The sequence below is a fragment of the Nerophis ophidion genome, linkage group LG18 (assembly GCF_033978795.1).
Source record: "Nerophis ophidion isolate RoL-2023_Sa linkage group LG18, RoL_Noph_v1.0, whole genome shotgun sequence".
Taxonomy (NCBI): Eukaryota; Metazoa; Chordata; class Actinopteri; order Syngnathiformes; family Syngnathidae; genus Nerophis; species Nerophis ophidion.
The window spans coordinates 44,728,109-44,750,074 of NC_084628.1; the positions used below are offsets into that span (position 1 = coordinate 44,728,109).

At 40.0% G+C, this 21,966-nt stretch overlaps 1 protein-coding gene across 3 annotated transcripts in view; it reads left to right on the plus strand.

Moving 5' to 3' along the window:
• The window catches only part of aadac (arylacetamide deacetylase), a 40,848-nt gene extending 35,833 nt beyond the window's left edge, over positions 1-5,015 (plus strand). For all 3 annotated transcript variants that reach the window (XM_061878220.1, XM_061878219.1, XM_061878221.1), the window contains one exon: positions 223-5,015. In XM_061878220.1, coding sequence (XP_061734204.1) covers positions 223-837 — 615 coding nt within the window. In that variant the 3' untranslated portion in view covers positions 838-5,015. The remainder of the gene's footprint in view (positions 1-222) is intronic.
• The last annotated feature ends 16,951 nt before the right edge of the window (positions 5,016-21,966 follow it).

Here is a 21,966-nt window from a genome sequence, read left to right on the forward strand (position 1 = left end):
CTAGTCACTGCCGTTGTGTCCTTGGGCAAGACACTTTACCCACTGCTTTAAATGTACAAATTGGATATTGGGTGTCACTATGTAAAGCGCTTTGAGTCACTAGAGAAAAGCGCTGTATAAATATAATTCACTTGAACACCTTTTTATGTCATCAGATGTTCTTTGTCATCTGTCGACGATGTCGGCTTGTATTGCATTGAAAAGTTTTCCAACTCCTTGCAGCTGCTGAAGGAGCCCAGCCCACAGGTTCATTTGAAGGCCCAAGCCCTCATCTACCCCGTGCTGCAGGCTCTGGACCTCAACACACCTTCTTACCAACAAAACCAGGACATGCCCATACTACCGCGCACCCTCATGGTGCGGTTCTGGAGCCTGTACTTCACCAGCGACAAAGCCTTTTTCCGAGCCATGATGAGCAACACGCACAACAACCCAGAGTCTTCCAGCCTGCTGAAGTTTGTCAACTGGAGCGCCTTCCTGCCCGAGTCGTACCGCAGGAAGTATAACTACAGTGCCCCCGCTGTGGGGCGCGGGCAGTTTGGAACCAGCCAACCATCTCCTTCTCTAGCTGACCCCAGGGCGTCCCCGCTGCTGGTTCCGGACTCGGCCTTGCGCTCCCTGCCTAAAGCCTACATCCTCACATGCGAGTACGACGTTCTCCGAGATGACGGCATCATGTACGTCACGCGTCTCCGTGCGGCGGGCGTGGCCGTGACTCACCAACACTACCAGGCCGGATTTCACGGTGCCTTGATGTTCACCGTCTGGCCCGCCGACTTTCTCCTCGCTCGCCGCATGACGGACGACTACGTGAGATGGCTGAAGGAAAACTTGTGAAATAACTTGGGATTGATCCAGTTGCTCCACAGTGAAGCACTACATTGTTTTATTGGCTGCACAACGCTACCGACTTGGCAGTCATATTATTATTATTATTTTTTACTCATGCTTATTTGATCTGTAAATACAGTAGTATATCTTGAAGTCTGTTACATTTGTCCCACATTTTTATGACACTGTAAAATGTCAACAGTGTGACAAGTAGTTAGCTTTTCAGAAAGTATGAACACAATGTAAACAAACCTCCTTGCAAAAAGTAATCTTTGGTCTGAATGCAACAAAACCTACATCAGGGGTCGGCAACCCAAATTGTTGAAAGAGCCATATTGGACCAAAAATACAAAACCAAATCAGTCTGGAGCCGCAAAAAATTAAAAGCCATATTACATACAGATAATGGGTCATGAGATATAAATTGAATTAAGAGGACTTAAAGGAAACTAAATGAGCTGAAATATCAATCAATCAATGTTTATTTATATAGCCCCAAATCACAAATGTCTCAAAGGACTGCACAAATCATTACGACTACAACATCCTCGGAAGAACCCACAAAAGGGCAAGGAAAACTCACACCCAGTGGGCAGAGAGAATTCACATCCAGTGGGACGCCAGTGACAATGCTGACTATGAGAAACCTTGGAGAGGACCTCAGATGTGGGCAACCCCCCTCCCCTCTAGGGGACCGAAAGCAATGGATGTGGAGCGGGTCTAACATGATACTGTGAAAGTTCAATCCAAAGTGGCTCCAACACAGCCGCGAGAGTTCAGTTCAAGCGGATCCAAGACAGCAGCGAGAGTCCCGTCCACAGGAAACCATCTCAAGCGGATCAGCAGCGTAGAGACGTCCCCAACCGATACAGGCGAGCGGTCCATCCTGGGTCCCGACGAGCGGTCCATCCTGGGTCTCGACTCTGGCCAGCCAGTACTTCATCCATGGTCATCGGACCGGACCCCCTCCACAAGGGAGGGGGGGGACATAGGAGAAAGAAAAGAAGCGGCAGATCAACTGGTCTAAAAAGGAGGTCTATTTAAAGGCTAGAGTATACAGATGAGTTTTAAGGTGAGACTTAAATATAGCTACAAATGAGGCATAATGATGCAATATGTACATACAGCTAGCCTAAATAGCATGTTAGCATCTATTAGCTTGCAGTGACCAAATATATCTGATTAGCACCCCACACATGTCAATAACATCAACAAAACTCACCTTTGTGCATTCACGCACAACATTTAAAGTTTGGTGGACAAAATGAGACAGAAAAAGAAGTGGCATAAAACACGTCTTAGAAAGTCGGAGAAAGTTATACATGTAAACAAACCACGGTGCGTTCAAGGACCGCCAAAATTAGTAGGACAAAACGGCGCTCGCCAAATACTCCAATCAGTGAAGCATGATTAATATAAACAGTGTGCTTTGTAACAATTACGGAGGTTTGTGTCATGTTTGTCCTCCTGCAGAAACCATATTAAAACAAAAAAAAATATTTTTTTCTCCTTCATGTTTTCCATTTTTCATACGTTTTTGAAAAAGCTCCAGAGAGCCAATAGGGCGGCCCTAAAGAGCCGCATGTGGCTCCAAAGCCGCGGGTTACTGACCCCTGACCTACATAAACAACGGATAAATAATAATGAAAATATACATACAAACATGTACTGTGTAAATTGAATTTGTTTGAGGTGAAACTAAGGCAACCAAGGACAAAATACAGTCGTGGTCAAGAGTTTACATGCACTTGGAAAGAACATCGTGTTTATGGCTATGAGTTTTTTCTCTTGGCTTCAGTCTGGACTTTCTCTCCAGGGGCCCAGGTTTAGACCCATTTTATTTTTTCCCACCCCGCCCTCCATTTTTTACCTGTATCTCACCTTTTTTGTAAGGGTCTGTTGTGTCTTCGCCACACTGTCCTTCAGGAGAGTCTCCAAGCCAGGGAAACAATCCAAGTTTGAATGTTTTGTATACGAGTGAAAATAAAAAACAATTTGTATACAATAAAATACTCTAAATTGGTCCTCAAAATTCAGACATTCCGATGTTCTCCAAATCCCAAGAGTGTCCACAGTTCTTCCCGCATTCTCCAACCATCATGTCATGGTTGTCTCGACTTTCCGATCATTTCTACAACTGTTATTTTTTTCGTGATGTAGTGATTGGAGCACATACTTGTTGCTCACAAAAAACATTCATGAAGTTTGCTTCTTTTATGAATTCATTATCAAAGTATCTTCAAACTTCATGTGAGTGATTATGATTGTTGACTTCTCTGAGCACATATAAAAAGGGGTCATGTGATGCAGTCATCAGGCTGGCTTACAAAAGTCAAAGGAACTCAGCACAGATCTGAAAAACGTAATCATTGACTTTTGACCACGACTGTATGTACATTTTAAAAAAACACAATCACAGTAGTACCTCAACTTAGGAATGTAATTAGCACCGTGACGGAGCTCTTAACTAAAAAATACAGCATCATTTTAACATGCTTTTTAAATGCAGAATACAAAAATATTTTATAAAACAATGCGATAGATTGTACTACTAACTACAGTAGTTTTATGACATAATAATAATATACAATTTTTACCTATGCAATATACTTGTACAATATCGCCTTCTAACTGCTAGTCCGTTAAACACAACAGAAGCAACTTCTCCTTTTTTTCATGGATAATTGTCTCCGATTTAGGAAATATATTTTAATGGTGTTATTGACTCCTGCTTCAGTGGAGTCCAGACTAGCAGTGTTAGGACTTAGGCTGCTTCACCAACTTATGTAGCTATGTAGCTAGCACAACACTGTCATCTTTTTCATGACTTTTTTCCTTAAATCAATGAATATCATCCACTTGTTTTTCATCCACGTTCTTTCTTTCAATAGTTGAACAACTCATTAATCCAAAGCTTTAGCTAAGGGCTAATGATAGCGTGTAAGCGTATGCTAGCTAATGCTCAAAACTTATGTTTTTTTGCGAGCAACTTCAAGTGTAACTATTAGCCGAGAGGCAGCTCTTATCACAAATTACTCTTAAGTTGGGGTAGCTTAAGTTGAGTTACCTATGTATAAAAGAGAATAACATTTTAAATACACATCTACAAACGTAAAGAAAATATGTGAAATACCAAGTTCGAAAAACTTTTAATTTTTTACAAACAGCAAATCTACAGTATTCAACCTGATCCAAGTACAAAACGATGTTGTTTGTTTTGCCTTTGCTAAAAGTGTAATTTTGTTTATACTTTTCGGCTAATCTAAAAAAAAAAAGGTACTATTACATTGTTTTCAGCTTTCTTATGTATTATGTAATATATCCATCCATCCGTTTTCTACCGCTTATTCCCATTGGGGTCACGGGGGCGCAGGAGCCTATCTCACCTACAACCGGGCGGAAGGCGGGGTACATTTTGTAATTTATGTGTATAAATATATACACATATATGTGTTTGTGTGTATATATATATATATATATATATATATATATATATATATATACATACATATATATATATATATATATATATATATATATACATATGTAAGGCCAGGGAAAAACACAAGAGGCTAGCTATATCATCCCTACAAGCCAGATTTATATAAATTTATACATTTTATAGAAATTTGATAAAATCAGGGAAAACCTGCAAAACAGGCTTGTAGGGATGATATAGCCTCTTGTGTTTTTTCCTTTACATATATTTTGCTCGTATTGAGCACTGTATAACGGATAAACCACAGAAACCTCAACTAAATATATAAATATAGTGTCAAGCCCATGGGATCAGGTTATGTTTTTGTCACATTTGGTTTTATTTTTTGGACACTCAGTTCCTGTTCCTGCACTTCCTTGTTTTCTTTGTTACCATGCCAACTCATTGATTTTCACCCTGCCCTCATGTCTCACACCTGTTTGCACTTATTATGTTCATTATTTAAACCTGTTGTTGCCAGGTGGTCAGCCTGGCGACTTTACATATCCCTCAACCCGACTAATGCCAAGCCATGCTGTTTATTCCCTCCTGCACATGTCAAGTAAGTTTTTGGTTTAGTTATGCCACAGTTGTTTAGTTGTGTTTTCAGTAGTCAAGTTTGTTCTCCGCCATTGTGCACGCCATTTGTTTGCCTTTTGTTGTAGTTTGTTAGTGTTAGTAATAAATAAATATGTACTCACATTCACGTCTCGCTCGTGCCAATTGTCCTTTGCGTTTGAAAAACAAACTATCCCATAGTCCAAGTCCTGACATATATATATATATATATATATATATATATATATATATATATATATATATATATACATATGTATGTATATATATATATATATATATATACATATATATATACATATATATATATATATATATATATATATGGGAATTGATAGGAGTTTTCTGCGTAACTAACGGTTCCGTAACCGTTCTCTTACAGAGTCTTACTTCGGGGAAAAAAATGTGTGGAGTAGCATCAGTTTTGTTTAGTTTCGAGGCAAGATGACCTTGCAAGTCCTACAGTGAGGTCTCAAGAGGCACATACCAAGTATAGAAGAAAAAAAAAATGTTTTTGTAAATAAAGATAATTAATATTCTTCTGTAGAATGTAATCATGTGCAAATGATACAATATAACAATAGTAACATGTGATGATAACATATTACATGAGATATGTTTTACGTCTTTATTGGTTATAATGTTGATGATTGTGGTTTACAGTTTGGGAAAACTTTGAATTGAAAATCCCAGAAATTGTAAGATTTCCTGTAAGCCATGATGGTCAGAATGATAACAAACATATCTCACTTTGCATTAATATCACATATTAGTTTTCAGTTTGAAGTTAAACTGTGGAGTTTCAGCTGTGTTTTACAATGATGAGAGAACATCTGCTGGCAAGCAACTTTTTTTAACTCCACTTGCACATTCATCTACTGAAAATGCAAACTTTTGACCACCAACTTAGTCGCTGCCGGGTGACATTGGTCTAGTCCAGGGGTAGGGAACCTATGGCTCTAGAGCCAGATGTGGCTCTTTTGATGACTGCATCTGGCTCTCGGATAAATCTGAACTGACATTGTTTAACAGGATAAGTAATGAATAATTCCACTTGTAATCACAGTGTTAAAAATAACATTCAAAATATAAAACATTCTCATGCATTTTTATGTTCAAGAAGTTGCGTTAATGGTAAGAGGTAATTTATTTATTATTGGTTAGTGTTGGGCTTGCCCTCCTGGGGGTTCTTCGGACCACCAAGCACTGACATGAGAGCCTGTTTCAGGGTAAAATATTGTTGTTGTTTTTTTTTTCAATTAGTCTCTCAGTTGCTTTCCAGCAATTGTCTTTTTCTCTTTCGTCCTCACTCGCGCTCTGGCTCCAGCCCCAACCCTGTCTCTCCTCCTGGCTGCTGCTTATAACAGAGCGACAGGTGATTAGATAAAAAGGCCCAGGTGGGCCGTCTACGCACCTGTCGCTGATTTCGAGGCCGGTCCTGGCAACATCCCGCTTTGCTGCAGGCCTGCAGGCCACGACCCCTCCACAGTTTGCTTCAGAATAACAATGTTATTACAAAGAATAAGAGACCTATCATACTCTGGAAATGTTGGTCTTACTTAAAAATGCACGCGTTTAGTTGTGTTCAGTGCTAAAAAAAATTATTATATGGCTCTTAGGGAAATACATTTTAAAATATTTGTCTTCTTGGCTCTCTCAGCCAAAAAGGTTCCCGACCCCTGGTCTAGCGGCAGACGTTAAGTGCCGGGTCAGAATCCCTTTCTGGCCGTGCTCATATAAACGAAGGGCATTTATTTCAATTGGACAAATAAAAGTGCTAACGTGACAGGAGGCATCAAGTTAGCACCTGGTGTATTCAGATGAAGTGCTAGCTTTACTGCTGCTAGAAAGGGCGACTTCCTTTTGTGATTATTGCACGCTATGTGTCCACATGTTCCAACATTTGGCTCACATGTCCTCCCCCTTGTGGTTATTGCAAGTAGTGCTGTTACCATCTTTTCTGGTCAACTGAAGAGTGTTCGTTGCACCATTTTGGAATCTGACGTCACTAAGCGACGCCATCCCCAACCGGAAGGCTCGATAATAGAACCGTGTAAATAAACGGCGAGCGATTCCAAGGAATTGATACACTGGAGAACCGGTTCTGAACAAGAACTAGTTTTCGATCCACATCCCTGTACACGATACACAATACCAGTGTTTTTCAACCTTTCTTGAGCCAAGGCACATATTTTGCGTTGAAAAAAATCCAGAGGCACACAACTGGCAGGAAACATTCAAAAACGAAACTCAGTTGATAGTTAAAAGTCGTCGCCGCAATTGTTGGATATGACTTACCGTGAATTGATTAACGTGGACCCCGACTTAAAGAAGTTGAAAAACTTATTGGGGTGTTACCATTTAGTGGTCAATTGTACGGAATATGTACTGTACTGTGCAATCTACTAATAAAAGTATCAATCAATCAATCAAACTTTAAGGCATAACCAAGCATGCATCAATACAGCTCTTGTGTTTTAGTTCTTGTCTTGCGCTCCTATTTTGGTGGCTTTTTCCTTTTTGGGGGTATTTTCCTGTGGCAGTTTCATGTCTTCCTTTGAGCAATATTTCCTGCATCTACTTTGTTTTAGCAATCAAGAATATTTCAGTTGTTTTTATCCTTCTTTGTGGGGACATCGTCGATTGTCATATCATGTTCGGATGTACTTTGTCTTTGCTCCACAGTAAGTCTTTGCTGTCGTCCAGCATTCTGTTTTTGTTTACTTTGTAGCCAGTTCAGTTTTAGTCTCGTTCTTCATAGCCTTACCTAAACTTCAATGCCTTTTCTGCGGGGCACTCACCTTTTGTTTAATTTTGGTTTTAAGCATTATACACCTTTTTACCTGTACCCTGCCTCCCACTGTTTCTGACATCTACAAAGTAATTAGCTACCTGCTGCCGCCTACTGTTATGGAAGAGTATTACACGGCATTCGACCGTGTCCCTCGGGAAGTCCTGTGGGGAGTGCTCAGAGAGTATGGGGTATCGGACTGTCTTATTGTGGCGGTCCGTTCCCTGTATGATCAGTGCCAGAGCTTGGTCCGCATTGCCGGCAGTAAGTCGGACACATTTCCAGTGAGGGTTGGACTCCTCCAAGGCTGTCCTTTGTCACCCATTCTGTTCATAACTTTTATGGACAGAATTTCTAGGCGCAGTCAAGGCGTTGAGGGGTTCCGGTTTGGTAACTGCAGGATTAGGTCTCTGCTTTTTGCAGATGATGTGGTCCTGATGGCTTCATCTGACGGGGATCTTCAGCTCTCGCTGGATCGGTTCGCAGCCGAGTGTGAAGCGACCGGAATGAGAATCAGCACCTCCAAGTCCGAGTCCATGGTTCTCGCCCGGAAAAGGGTGGAGTGCCATCTCCGGGTTGGGGAGGAGACCCTGCCCCAAGTGGAGGAGTTCAAGTACCTAGGAGTCTTGTTCACGGGTGAGGGAAGAGTGGATGGTGAGATCGACAGGCGGATCGGTGCGGCGTCTTCAGTAATGCGGACGTTGTACCGATCCGTTGTGGTGAAGAAGGAGCTGAGCCGGAAGGCAAAGCTCTCAATTCACCGGTCGATCTACGTTCCCATCCTCACCTATGGTCATGAGCTTTGGGTCATGACCGAAAGGATAAGATCACGGGTACAAGCGGCCGAAATGAGTTTCCTCCGCCGTGTGGCGGGGCTCTCCCTTAGAGATAGGGTGAGAAGCTCAGCCATCCGGGAGGAACTCAAAGTAAAGCCGCTGCTCCTTCACATCGAGAGGAGCCAGATGAGGTGGTTCGGGCATCTGGTCAGGATGCCACCCGAACGCCTCCCTAGGGAGGTGTTTAGGGCACGTCCAACCGGTAGGAGGCCACGGGGAAGACCCAGGACACGTTGGGAAGACTATGTCTCCCGGCTGGCCTGGGAACGCCTCGGGATCCCCCGGGAAGAGCTAGACGAAGTGGCTGGGGAGAGGGAAGTCTGGGTTTCCCTGCTTAGGCTGTTGCCCCCGCGACCCGACCTCGGATAAGCGGAAGATGATGGATGGATGGATGGATTACACGGTTACTCTGCCCAGCTCTAGACAGCACCGACACCCAACAACAACACATCGTTTGCAGACTATGTTTACTGGTTTCTAAAACATATTTTTAACCCAAATAGGTGAAATTAGATGATTTCCCACGGCACACCAGACTGTGGTTGAAAAACACTGCACTTATACTGCCGGGAATAAAAACGTGCAAGAGAATTAGGAGTTGCTTTTCTTCCGTTAATCCTTTTGATTGACAAGATCTTGGAATGTCGCCATTCATCCCATAACCATTTGTGAGTTCGGGGGTTGTTGATGTGGAATCTGGCACAGGGCTTATTGGCTCACCATCTCACTCTAAGTTCACCCCCAAGGTGTTTGATGGAGTTCTACCACACCAAACCAATCCAAACATGACTTTATGGACTTTTCTTTGTTCACTGGAGGACTGGGAAGAAAAAAAACAATCTGTGGTTCCTGTAAATCATGTTATCACAATTGGAAGCCTAGAACTGTCCATATTGTCTTGGTAAGTAGGTCTTGAGTGGTTGTTTATGTAACTCCACAGGAAGTGAGGTGTCCCAAGACTTCAAGTGTGTCCACAATAATATATTTCAAGTTCAAGAAGTGAAGAGTATATTTTTTAGGCAGAAACAGGAACGTGATTTTTATTTTGTTGAGTAAATCAACCTCAGCTGTGTACTTTGTCAATGTCATCTTCATGACTATATGTCATGTTGTCTCCACACCACAGAATGTGATCTTTAATAAAGACTACCAACATTCCTGCTGGCGCCACCGAAGGAGCATAAGCAAAATACTTTAGTGTTTGGATGTGGAATATTAATGTGGATCATGTTTTATGTTCAGTCTTGTGGAGTTAATTGCACAAATCTTAAATTAATCTACCAGGAATGCCATCTATTCTGTCTGAGCGTATTTGTCAATGTATGATTTTTTTTTGGTAGTGTGAAGTCAGGACATTGCTTTGAATCTCACAGTTACTCAATAAATCCGAGGCAATGAAGTCCAAACAGAGGTCAAGCATAATTCTTTCAGGATAGAACAAAACTCTCCAGTCATCTTTTACTGCCTAGAGTGTATACAGTGCCCCTCTGTATAGTTGGATATTTCTCCGAGGCCTCCAAATCATGAGGTGGCCTCAACTCTTCATTTCTTCTCCTTTTGGCCTGCGGGGACCATTAACTTCCTGTTCACTTGCACATAGCGTATGGACCGAGTTCAGACATGACAAGGAAAGAGCTGAGAGACAAGCATTGCTAATACTGTACCCATTGGTAAGAGTTTTAGAAAAAAATGGGCTTTAAAATTTGCACACAAAGGCTGAAGATTCAGTGAAGTCTTGGCAAGTTTTACTAAATCAATTAATTGATCAAGGTTTATTTATATAGCCCCAAGTCATCAAAGGGCTACACAAACCACAACAACATCCCTGATCTGAACCTACATCCAAGCAAGGGAAATCTTTTATGTTTAGACGTATTCTTCATGAGTCTAGTTTTGTTCCTAGTACGATTGTACAGTATAGCGGTATTAGTATAGTACCGCGATACTAATAAAGCATATTGGTGTTATACCGCCTGAAAAACGTACCGGTAAACAAATGCCATAGATGGCTCCACTGTAATGATACCAAGTAATGGAGCGTAGCTAGTCGTTGCTACTATGATTTCATCGATATCTTTTGGCATCGCGACATCTTCTTTCGTTTAAACAAAAACTTATAATATGTTTATAAAGTCAGTAAATATGTCCCTGGACACATGAGGACTTTGAATATGACCAATGTATGATCCTGTAACTACTTGGTATCGGATCCATACCTAAATGTGTGGTATCATCCAAAACTAATGTCAAGTATCAAAGAAGAGAAGAATAAGTGATTATTACATTTGAACAGAAGTGTAGATAGAACATGTTAAAAGAGAAAGTAAGCAGATATTAACAGTAAATGAACAAGTAGATTAATAATACATTTTGTCCCTCATAATGTGTATAAAATAATAGGTGTATAAATGACACAATATGTTACTGCAGACTAATTAGGAGTCTTTGTTTGTTTACTTACTACTAAAAGACAAGTTGTCTAGTATGTTCAACATTTTATTGAAGGACAAACTTGCAATAATAAACATATGTTTTATGTACCTGAAGATATTTTGTTAATATAAAGCCAATAATTAAGTTTTTTGTGGTCCTCTGTATAAAGAAAAGTATCGAAATACATTTTGGTACCGGTACCAAAATATCGGTATGGGGACAACACTAGTTCCTCGTGCCACTTGGCTCCTTTTATTTGCATTCCCTTGCCTGGAGCGTTGAAATCACACCTATCTCTCATTTAATGACTCATATTTGACACACACAGCTACGGTATATTAATAAAACATAGCTGCTTACGGTTCTTTTTAGCATATTCAATAGCTTGGACCTTAAATCCTACTGAATAGCTCTTAATCTTCTTCCCTTTATGCGATTTCAAATGATTGAAATCAGCCTCCTCCATTTTGAAAATGATGACAGGTGAAGTGTCACTCGTGACGTGACGAGTTTGACCCGGAAGTGATCCTGAGCTGGCGGTAATGCTAAGCATGCGCTAGTTATTTTGCCAAAAGAGTTTGACCCGGCAGTAATTATTGGCAGGCGCATATTATATACCTGGTGGCAATCCAAGGAAATACGGTAGTTGCACATGTCTGCTGCATTTACACCTGTGACTTGAGATGGAATTAGAGCACCTGCATACCTGTACACCTCTTATGCCGCCTCCTGCCTTTCCTTTTCGTATCCTGAGTGCTCTGCTGTTTCAATGTGACCACAAGGTGACATCTGGCAACCTCCCCATGCAGGAGATGGCTAAAGAAAACAGAAGCGGCAGGTCAACTGGTCTAAAACGGAGTCTGTTTTAAAGCGAGAGCATGTAGGCGAGTTATAATGTGGGACCTACATGTGGGGTGTCACACGAACAGGTTCTATCCGGCCCGCAGGCTGTGTTTGCTAAGAATAAAAATTAGCCAAAGTTTTAGAATGAAAGAAACTGCTGTTTGAAATGTGTCCACTAGATGTCGTAATAGCAATTCTTTGTATCTTTGTAGATGATGCCACATATAGTTAGGTCCATAAATATTTGGACATTGACACCATTTTCAGTATTCCAGCTCTGTACAACATCACAATGGATTTGAAATGAAACAATTTGTCCTGATATGGGGTCTGGATCATGTTTTTGTTATGTTCTGTTAGTTTTAGACTCCATTTGTTCTTGTTTTTGTGCACCCTTGTTTGTTTTAGTTACCATGGCCACTTATTAATTTCACCTGCCGCTCGTGTTCGGGACGCGCACCTGTTTCCAATCAAGAGACATGATTTAGTGCATGTGTCTCACAATACCAAGGTCCCGAGTTGTCCTGGGTTCAATCCCGGGCTCTTGATCTTTCAGTGTGGGATTTGCATGTTCTCCCCGTGACTGCGTGGGTTCCCTCCGGGTACTCCAGCTTCCTCCCACCTCCAAAGACATGCACCTGGGGATAGGCCCCTCCCACCTCCGAAGACATGCACCTGGGGATAGGCCCCTCCCACCTCCAGAAAAAATACACCTGGGGATAGGCCCCTTCCACCTCCAAAGACATGCACCTGGGGATAGGCCCCTCCCACCTTCAAAAACATGCACCTGGGGATAGGCCCCTCCCACCTCCAAAGACATGCCACTGGGGATAGGCCCCCCCCACCTCCAGAGCAAAAAAGAGACGGCAGATCAACTGATGGATGTCCGCTAACTTTTTGCAACTCAACGCCAAAAAAACAGAAATGCTGATTATCGGTCCTGCTAGACACCAAACTCTATTTAATAATACAACTCTAACATTTGACAACCAAACAATTAAAAAAGGCGACACGGTAAAGAATCTGGGTGTTATCTTCGACCCAACTCTCTCCTTTGAGGCACACATTAAAAGCGTTACTAAAACGGCCTTCTTTCATCTCCGTAATATCGCTAAAATTCGCTCCATTCTGTCCACTAAAGACGCTGAGATCATTATCCATGCGTTTGTTACGTCTCGCCTCGACTACTGTAACGTATTATTTTCGGGTCTCCCCATGTCTAGCATTAAAAGATTACAGTTGGTACAAAATGCGGCTGCTAGACTTTTGACAAGAACAAGAAAGTTTGATCACATTATGCCTGTACTGGCTCACCTGCACTGGCTTCCTGTGCACTTAAGATGTGACTTTAAGGTTTTACTACTTACGTATAAAATACTACACGGTCTAGCTCCATCCTATCTTGCCGATTGTATTGTACCATATGTCCCGGCAAGAAATCTGCGTTCAAAGGACTCCGGCTTGTTAGTGATTCCCAAAGCCCAAAAAAAGTCTGCGGGCTATAGAGCGTTTTCCGTTCGGGCTCCAGTACTCTGGAATGCCCTCCCGGTAACAGTTCGAGATGCCACCTCAGTAGAAGCATTCAAGTCTCACCTTAAAACTCATTTGTATACTCTAGCCTTTAAATAGACTCCCTTTTTAGACCAGTTGATCTGCCGTTTCTTTTCTTTTTCTTCTATGTCCCACTCTCCCTTGTGGAGGGGGTCCGGTCCGATCCGGTGGCCATGTACTGCTCGCCTGTGTATCGGCTGGGGACATCTCTAAGCTGCTGATCCGCCTCCGCTTGGGATGGTTTCCTTTTGGCTCCGCTGTGAACGGGACTCTCGCTGCTGTGTTGGATCCGCTTTGGACTGGACTCTCGCGACTGTGTTGGATCCATTGTGGATTGAACTTTCACAGTATCATGTTAGACCCGCTCGACATCCATTGCTTTCCTCCTCTCTAAGGTTCTCATAGTCATCATTGTCACCGATGTCCCACTGGGTGTGAGTTTTCCTTGCCCTTATGTGGGCCTACCGAGGATGTCGTGGTGGTTTGTGCAGCCCTTTGAGACACTAGTGATTTAGGGCTATATAAGTAAACATTGATTGATTGATTGAGTGTATACAAATGAGTTCTACCGTTTGTCACACCTATGGATCATGTTTTGTTTTGTCATGTTATGTTTTTGATTTTGGACAATCAGTCACGTTTTGCACTTCCTGGTTTTGTTTGTTTCCATGCCAACCTCATTAGTTTTCACCTGTCACGTCCCTGTTCAAAGCCTCACCTGTTTTCACTAATCATCACAGCTATTTAAGTCACTCTTTTTCTTGTTTTCGTCCTGGGATCCTCACACTCACACTACCCATGCTGTCCAAACCTTTACGTCCTGTCCACAGTTCCATGCCGAGTAAGTTTATATATTTATGCCACAGTGCACTCTTTTCTTTCATGTCTTTAGTCTTGCCATCGTGCTGTTTAAGTTTATAGTTAAATTGTCTTTCATGCCCTTGAGCAGGTGTTTTTGTTTCACGTTTGTACTGTTTAGCCAAGTTTCTTCCTCCATTGTGAGCGCTTTTTGTTGTTTCTTTGTTTATTAAATAAACCATGTACTTACATTCATGCCTGACTAGTCCCACATCATCCTTGCATCGAGGAAGCACAAACATCCACAGCCCCAGCCTGACACCGTTGCTGTTAGGGCTTTCTCCAGTCCTGGAGCCTGAATAGAAAACACACCTGTACATAAAGTGCACTCTGCATACTGTATGATAGTGCTTCACTTATGTCACACTTTATGTATGACTGTTAAGAATATTCATGTTATTTCAAACATTTCATTTACAGGAAATAAGGTTTTACGGTGAGTCTCACCCTTGAACAGTTTGGTAGAAGTTCCATTATTACAGATTGGATACATTTTTAGATACAAACAACCCACATTCTTAGAAGTGACATTGTGTATTTGAAGCCAAATGACATGTGACAGCTGTTGTATTCTGTGCAGGTGTGTTGGCTCTGCAAGCCTACTTCTGGAGACCTGCTTCTGAATTCCTGGAGAGCTAATAAGAGTAATGTGAAACAGATTAAGACAGAAGACTCCTGAACACTGTATGTGAAAAATGTCCAGTGCAGGTTGAACAGATTATGTTTGTATAAGCACGGAATGTGGTAGAGCACTTCCTGTCTTTGCTGCAAGTATTGTGAGTGCACACACACACACCACGCTTTAGAACACACACTTTGACGGACATCTGCCAGTACATGTGATTGTCTCCGTGTGTCCAAACAAACCTTGAGCCAGACTGTCAAAGTCAGTGTGGCTTTTGTGGGCTTACATGTCCAACCTGATACTAATAATGATGTGCCGCTGCTCTTTTTATACGTTTTGCCTGTTTGTGAGAGTACAACAGGGGCGTCCAAACTTTTTCCACTTAGGGCCACAGATTGAAAAATCAAACCAAGCGGGGGCCATATTGATAGTTTTTTATTTTAAAAAGCAATACAATATATGTATAATAAAAATATAAAAAATGTGTCATTATTCAGTGTGATTTTGTTTTATTATTATTCAAGTTTTAAATCTCCAGATCAACATTAGGTCCATCTGTCAATATAATGATTTTAAAGATTTAAGTTGTATGCTCTTTTTGATGGAAAAATACACAAAATATGCAATATTATCACCCAATATTTTTTTAAACGGAATATTAGAGATTATATAATAATTGGAGCCTTAAAAAAGTCAATAACTAATAACACCATTGATTTTAATTCATTATTATTTTTTGAGCAATGATATTAAAAACAAATCCCACTAAAATAATCGGGGATCCAAAAGTGTCCTACTCATTAAAGTGTTAGAAAATAAATCATACTTTTTTTTACTGTTTACTTTTAACACAATAATCTCTAGATCAACTTCAGATCCATCCGTCATTTATAAGTTTTATTGTTGTTTCGTTTGTTCGTTTTAGGCCCTTCTTTAAAAAAACAGCTCAGTTTTTTATATGGCAAACACAAAATATGCAACATTTTCCCCAAAATATATCTCAAAGTGGAACATTTAACGTGACATAATTGGAGCCTTGAATAGGTCAATAATTCATGATGACATTGATTTTGATTCATTATTATTTTTTAAAGAAAGAAACAGCCTGCATGGCAGCTTTGTGTTATTACAGTAAACATTGCAACATTTTCTTGTTACATTTCACCTGTTTGCTCTTTTATATCACTTTATACGTTTGAAAAATTTTTCAATCGTATTTTTTAAATGTGCCGTGAGGCCGTTAAAAAATTACCTGCGGGCTGCAAATGGCCCCCTGGCCGCACTTTGGACACCCCTGGAGTACAAGAACCATGACGTCCGTTGTTGTTCTTGTAAGTTTTGCATGTCGTACAATTACTGTCGCTTCATCTTCCCTCGCTGAGCGGTAATGTCGATAGCATCCATCGGTCATAAATCAAAATATTACAAACACAGAAGGAACAAAAGCTAGTGTTTGATCCATTTCATTTTTCTTATCTGAAAAGAGATTCATCAATGGCAAGTCAAGTATGTTGGGATCAATAAACATCTTCTAAGGTTACGCAGCATAGAGTACTACTGCCTACTGGTGCTGACGAGACGTTGGGCCGCCATCTTGGAGTGGTGATCCCCTCCACTCAGTGCAATTCATTTGTCAGAAGCAATGAAGTGTCAGCACATTTCATTCATCTTACCTCACTGAATACCACTCATTTTCACTCCCTTGTTGTCATACCTGTAGCTATGATAAAGGACACATGTTTTATTATTCATAGTTTGGTTAACAGTAATAGAATATTCTTATATGCTATAAGACGTCCCAGATCAAAACTGGGAATATAATCCCAGAGAAGGGTCATGTCACGCCCATAAGATCATGTTTCGTTTTTGTCATGTTTGGGTTTTTTTTGGACACTTGTATCCCGCTTCTGCACTTCCTTGGTTCTCTTATCTCCATGTCTACTCATTAGTTTTCACCTGGTCTTCATGTCACGCCCCTGTTTGCACTCATTAGAGCTATTATTTAAGCCACAGTTACCAGGTGGTCAGTCTGGCAACATCACCTCCTTCACGCCCTCGATCACCTGCTACACACCTTGCTATCCATGCTCTTGATCCATGCCCCTTTTTTCCATCACACTAAGTAGTTTTGTTCTTTATGCCACAATGCAAGTTTTTGTTATTCATGCCACTGTGCAAGTGTTTTTGTTTCATGTTTATAGTTTGTAGCTTTTATGCTAGACTTTTGTTTTAAAGCCCAGTTTTTTGTTCCGCCATTGTGCGCGCTTTTGGTTGGTTCCTGTTTTTACTTTCAGTATTAAAATAAAGGTGTCTTTACTTTCACACCATCGCCGTTTCAACGCCATTCGTTCGCACCTCGGGAAAACAATCCAGGCCATAGTCCAAGTCTTGACAGGTCAGCTATTTTGAAGTTGAAGAAACAATATGATGAGGTTCTATATATAACGGGTATAAAAAATACTGTAATTATTTGAGTGAAATTCCTGCTAAAATATGTATATTGTTTTGTAATGCAAGGAGGTCCAATTGCGCCATCTGCTGGTACCTGAAAGTCTGTAAACATGACCGGAAACCGGAAGTTATTAGCAGACTTCCTGCACTCTGCTAAAGGTAAGACATGTTCCGATATTGCTCCGCAAAATATTGTAAATGACACTAAAGCTAACGTGATATTAATTGTAAGATACACAGTTATTTAACGGAAGTTGAAATGCTATGTTGTGGAATCTTCGTTTTAAATTGGTTGTTGCTCACGTTAGATGTACTACTATTTTGCACTGAACTCCATATTATTTTCCCCCATAGACATCGAAACCAGCAGAGTTGCTAACCACATATTGTGTGTGTGTGCATTCCCATCACTCATTGCAGGTAATAATTGTTGCACTATGTGTGTGTTACGTGTTCGTACGTTCATGTTTAAGTTTGAATTGTCCGACATTTTGGCATGAACACAACGCGGTCTGTCATTTTCGCTAGTCGCCACCAGAGGGTGCTAAAAGTCCATTTAATGATTGTGTCACGTCTTGTATTGTATTTTGTATTTTTCTATTTTCTATTTCATAAATATATAAAAAAGGATGATGTTGGTTAAAAAACAAGTTCAAAATATATTGTATTGAATTGATTGTAATAACAGTGAAGATAAAAGCAAGTTAAAACCACTATACGATCACACGAAAAAAGAATACTGTTAGAAACCATTGTATTAAGTTACACCTGTAATTGTAAAAATATGAAAATGTTATGTACTTGGGCAGACTTCCTGCACTCTGCTAATGACATGGAAACCAGCAGAGGTGCTAACCACATATTGTGCATTCCCATCACTCATTGCAGCTACCAGTAAAGAACCACATCATCCAAACCAGCCTGTGTGTGGATTCTTGACGGGACGGCTACACAGCACTTACATGTATATATATATATATATATATATATATATATATATATATATATATATATATATGCTATATAAACAATGTATGAATACATTAGATATCTATATATCTTATAGACTGTATCTCTTTTTCTGCAGCAGCAGAGTTTATTCTGTCTTGACACTTTGTAATTATATTTTCTATTACATTCTTCCCTGAAATGATCATGTTTACAGTGATTGTTTTATATGTATTTTTTTATGTATGTCGCTATGGATAAAAGCATCCGCCAAATACTTCAACATAAACATATATAAACACCAGAAAGTCTTTATATCAGCTAAAAGCACCAATCTGCTTCACTGGATTCAGAATAAAAGCAAATTCGGTCTTACCCAACAATGTTAGTATTTGAATATTGTTACTTGAAGACTTATTCCTGCTTACAATTATACTGTTAAGAAAGTATTTTATTCTACTTTGCCTAAAATGAGAATGCATCATAATCAGTGGCGGCTGGTGAATTCTGTTTGAGATGTCATAGTCATTTATTTGAACTTTATGTTATTCAAGTATGACTTTTTTTTTTTTTTTTTAAATATAATTAGTTTCATTGACAAGCAATTATATAATGGTTGTATTCTTGTTTGCTAGCGGCTAGGATTTCAGTACTATTGAAGATCTTTGCTCCTTCTCAACTCTGTGCTAATATTCTTTTCACAAAATACAACCAATAGTACGTTAATGTTAAATCTTACTCGTGAAAAGTAATCCCCGGATTCCTATTTTCAAAAGTCCGCTCATTTGAGCGGGAAAACGCCGAACACCATCTTTGTTTTCTACCTGTCAACTGTCCCTTTAGAATCTTTGTTTTCTATCTGTCAACTGTCACTTTAGCATCTTTGTTTTCTACCTGTCAACTGTCACTTTAGCATCTTTGTTTTCTACCTGTCAACTGTCACTTTAGCATCTTTGTTTTCTACCTGTCAACTGTCACTTTAGCATCTTTGTTTTCTACCTGTCAACTGTCACTTTAGCATCTTTGTTTTCTACCTGTCAACTGTCACTTTAGCATCTTTGTTTTCTACCTGTCAACTGTCACTTTAGCCTCTTTGTTTTCTACCTGTCAACTGTCACTTTAGCCTCTTTGTTTTCTACCTGTCAACTGTCACTTTAGCCTCTTTGTTTTCTACCTGTCAACTGTCACTTTAGCATCTTTGTTTTCTACCTGTCAACTGTCACGTTAGCATCTTTGTTTTCTACCTGTCAACTGTCACGTTAGCATCTTTGTTTTCTACCTGTCAACTGTCACGTTAGCATCTTTGTTTTCTACCTGTCAACTGTCACTTTAGCATCTTTGTTTTCTACCTGTCAACTGTCACTTTAGCATCTTTGTTTTCTACCTGTCAACTGTCACTTTAGCATCTTTGTTTTCTACCTGTCAACTGTCACTTTAGCATCTTTGTTTTCTACCTGTCAACTGTCACTTTAGCATCTTTGTTTTCTACCTGTCAACTGTCACTTTAGCATCTTTGTTTTCTACCTGTCAACTGTCACTTTAGCATCTTTGTTTTCTACCTGTCAACTGTCACTTTAGCATCTTTGTTTTCTACCTGTCAACTGTCACTTTAGCATCTTTGTTTTCTACCTGTCAACTGTCACTTTAGCATCTTTGTTTTCTACCTGTCAACTGTCACTTTAGCATCTTTGTTTTCTACCTGTCAACTGTCACTTCAGCATCTTTGTTTTCTACCTGTCAACTGTCACTTCAGCATCTTTGTTTTCTACCTGTCAACTGTCACTTTAGCATCTTTGTTTTCTACCTGTTAACTGTCACTTTAGCATCTTTGTTTTCTACCTGTCAACTGTCACTTTAGCATCTTTGTTTTCTACCTGTCAACTGTCACTTTAGCATCTTTGTTTTCTACCTGTCAACTGTCACTTTAGCATCTTTGTTTTCTACCTGTCAACTGTCACTTTAGCATCTTTGTTTTCTACCTGTCAACTGTCACTTTAGCATCTTTGTTTTCTACCTGTCAACTGTCACTTTAGCATCTTTGTTTTCTACCTGTCAACTGTCACTTTAGCATCTTTGTTTTCTACCTGTCAACTGTCACTTTAGCATCTTTGTTTTCTACCTGTCAACTGTCACTTTAGCATCTTTGTTTTCTACCTGTCAACTGTCACTTTAGCATCTTTGTTTTCTACCTGTCAACTGTCACTTTAGCATCTTTGTTTTCTACCTGTCAACTGTCACTTCAGCATCTTTGTTTTCTACCGGTCAACTGTCACTTCAGCATCTTTGTTTTCTACCTGTCAACTGTCACTTTAGCATCTTTGTTTTCTACCTGTCAACTGTCACTTTAGCATCTTTGTTTTCTACCTGTCAACTGTCACTTTAGCATCTTTGTTTTCTACCTGTCAACTGTCACTTTAGCATCTTTGTTTTCTACCTGTCAACTGTCACTTTAGCATCTTTGTTTTCTACCTGTCAACTGTCACTTTAGCATCTTTGTTTTCTACCTGTCAACTGTCACTTTAGCATCTTTGTTTTCTACCTGTCAACTGTCACTTTAGCATCTTTGTTTTCTACCTGTCAACTGTCACTTTAGCATCTTTGTTTTCTACCTGTCAACTGTCACTTTAGCATCTTTGTTTTCTACCTGTCAACTGTCACTTTAGCATCTTTGTTTTCTACCTGTCAACTGTCACTTTAGCATCTTCGTTTTCTACCTGTCAACTGTCACTTTAGCATCTTTGTTTTCTACCTGTCAACTGTCACTTTAGCATCTTTGTTTTCTACCTGTCAACTGTCACTTTAGCATCTTTGTTTTCTACCTGTCAACTGTCACTTTAACATCTTTGTTTTCTACCTGTCAACTGTCACTTTAGCATCTTTGTTTTCTACCTGTCAACTGTCACTTTAGCATCTTTGTTTTCTACCTGTCAACTGTCCCTTTAGCATCTTTGTTTTCTACCTGTCAACTGTCCCTTTAGCATCTTTGTTTTCTACCTGTCAACTGTCCCTTTAGCATCTTTGTTTTCTACCTGTCAACTGTCACTTTAGCATCTTTGTTTTCTACCTGTCAACTGTCACTTTAGCATCTTTGTTTTCTACCTGTCAACTGTCACTTTAGCATCTTTGTTTTCTACCTGTCAACTGTCACTTTAGCATCTTTGTTTTCTACCTGTCAACTGTCACTTTAGCATCTTTGTTTTCTACCTGTCAACTGTCACTTTAGCATCTTTGTTTTCTACCTGTCAACTGTCACTTTAGCATCTTTGTTTTCTACCTGTCAACTGTCACTTTAGCATCTTTGTTTTCTACCTGTCAACTGTCACTTTAGCATCTTTGTTTTCTACCTGTCAACTGTCACTTTAGCATCTTTGTTTTCTACCTGTCAACTGTCACTTTAGCATCTTTGTTTTCTACCTGTCAACTGTCACTTTAGCATCTTTGTTTTCTACCTGTCAACTGTCACTTTAGCATCTTTGTTTTCTACCTGTCAACTGTCACTTTAGCATCTTTGTTTTCTACCTGTCAACTGTCACTTTAGCATCTTTGTTTTCTACCTGTCAACTGTCACTTTAGCATCTTTGTTTTCTACCTGTCAACTGTCACTTTAGCATCTTTGTTTTCTACCTGTCAACTGTCACTTTAGCATCTTTGTTTTCTACCTGTCAACTGTCACTTTAGCATCTTTGTTTTCTACTTGTCAACTGTCACTTTAGCATCTTTGTTTTCTACCTGTCAACTGTCCCTT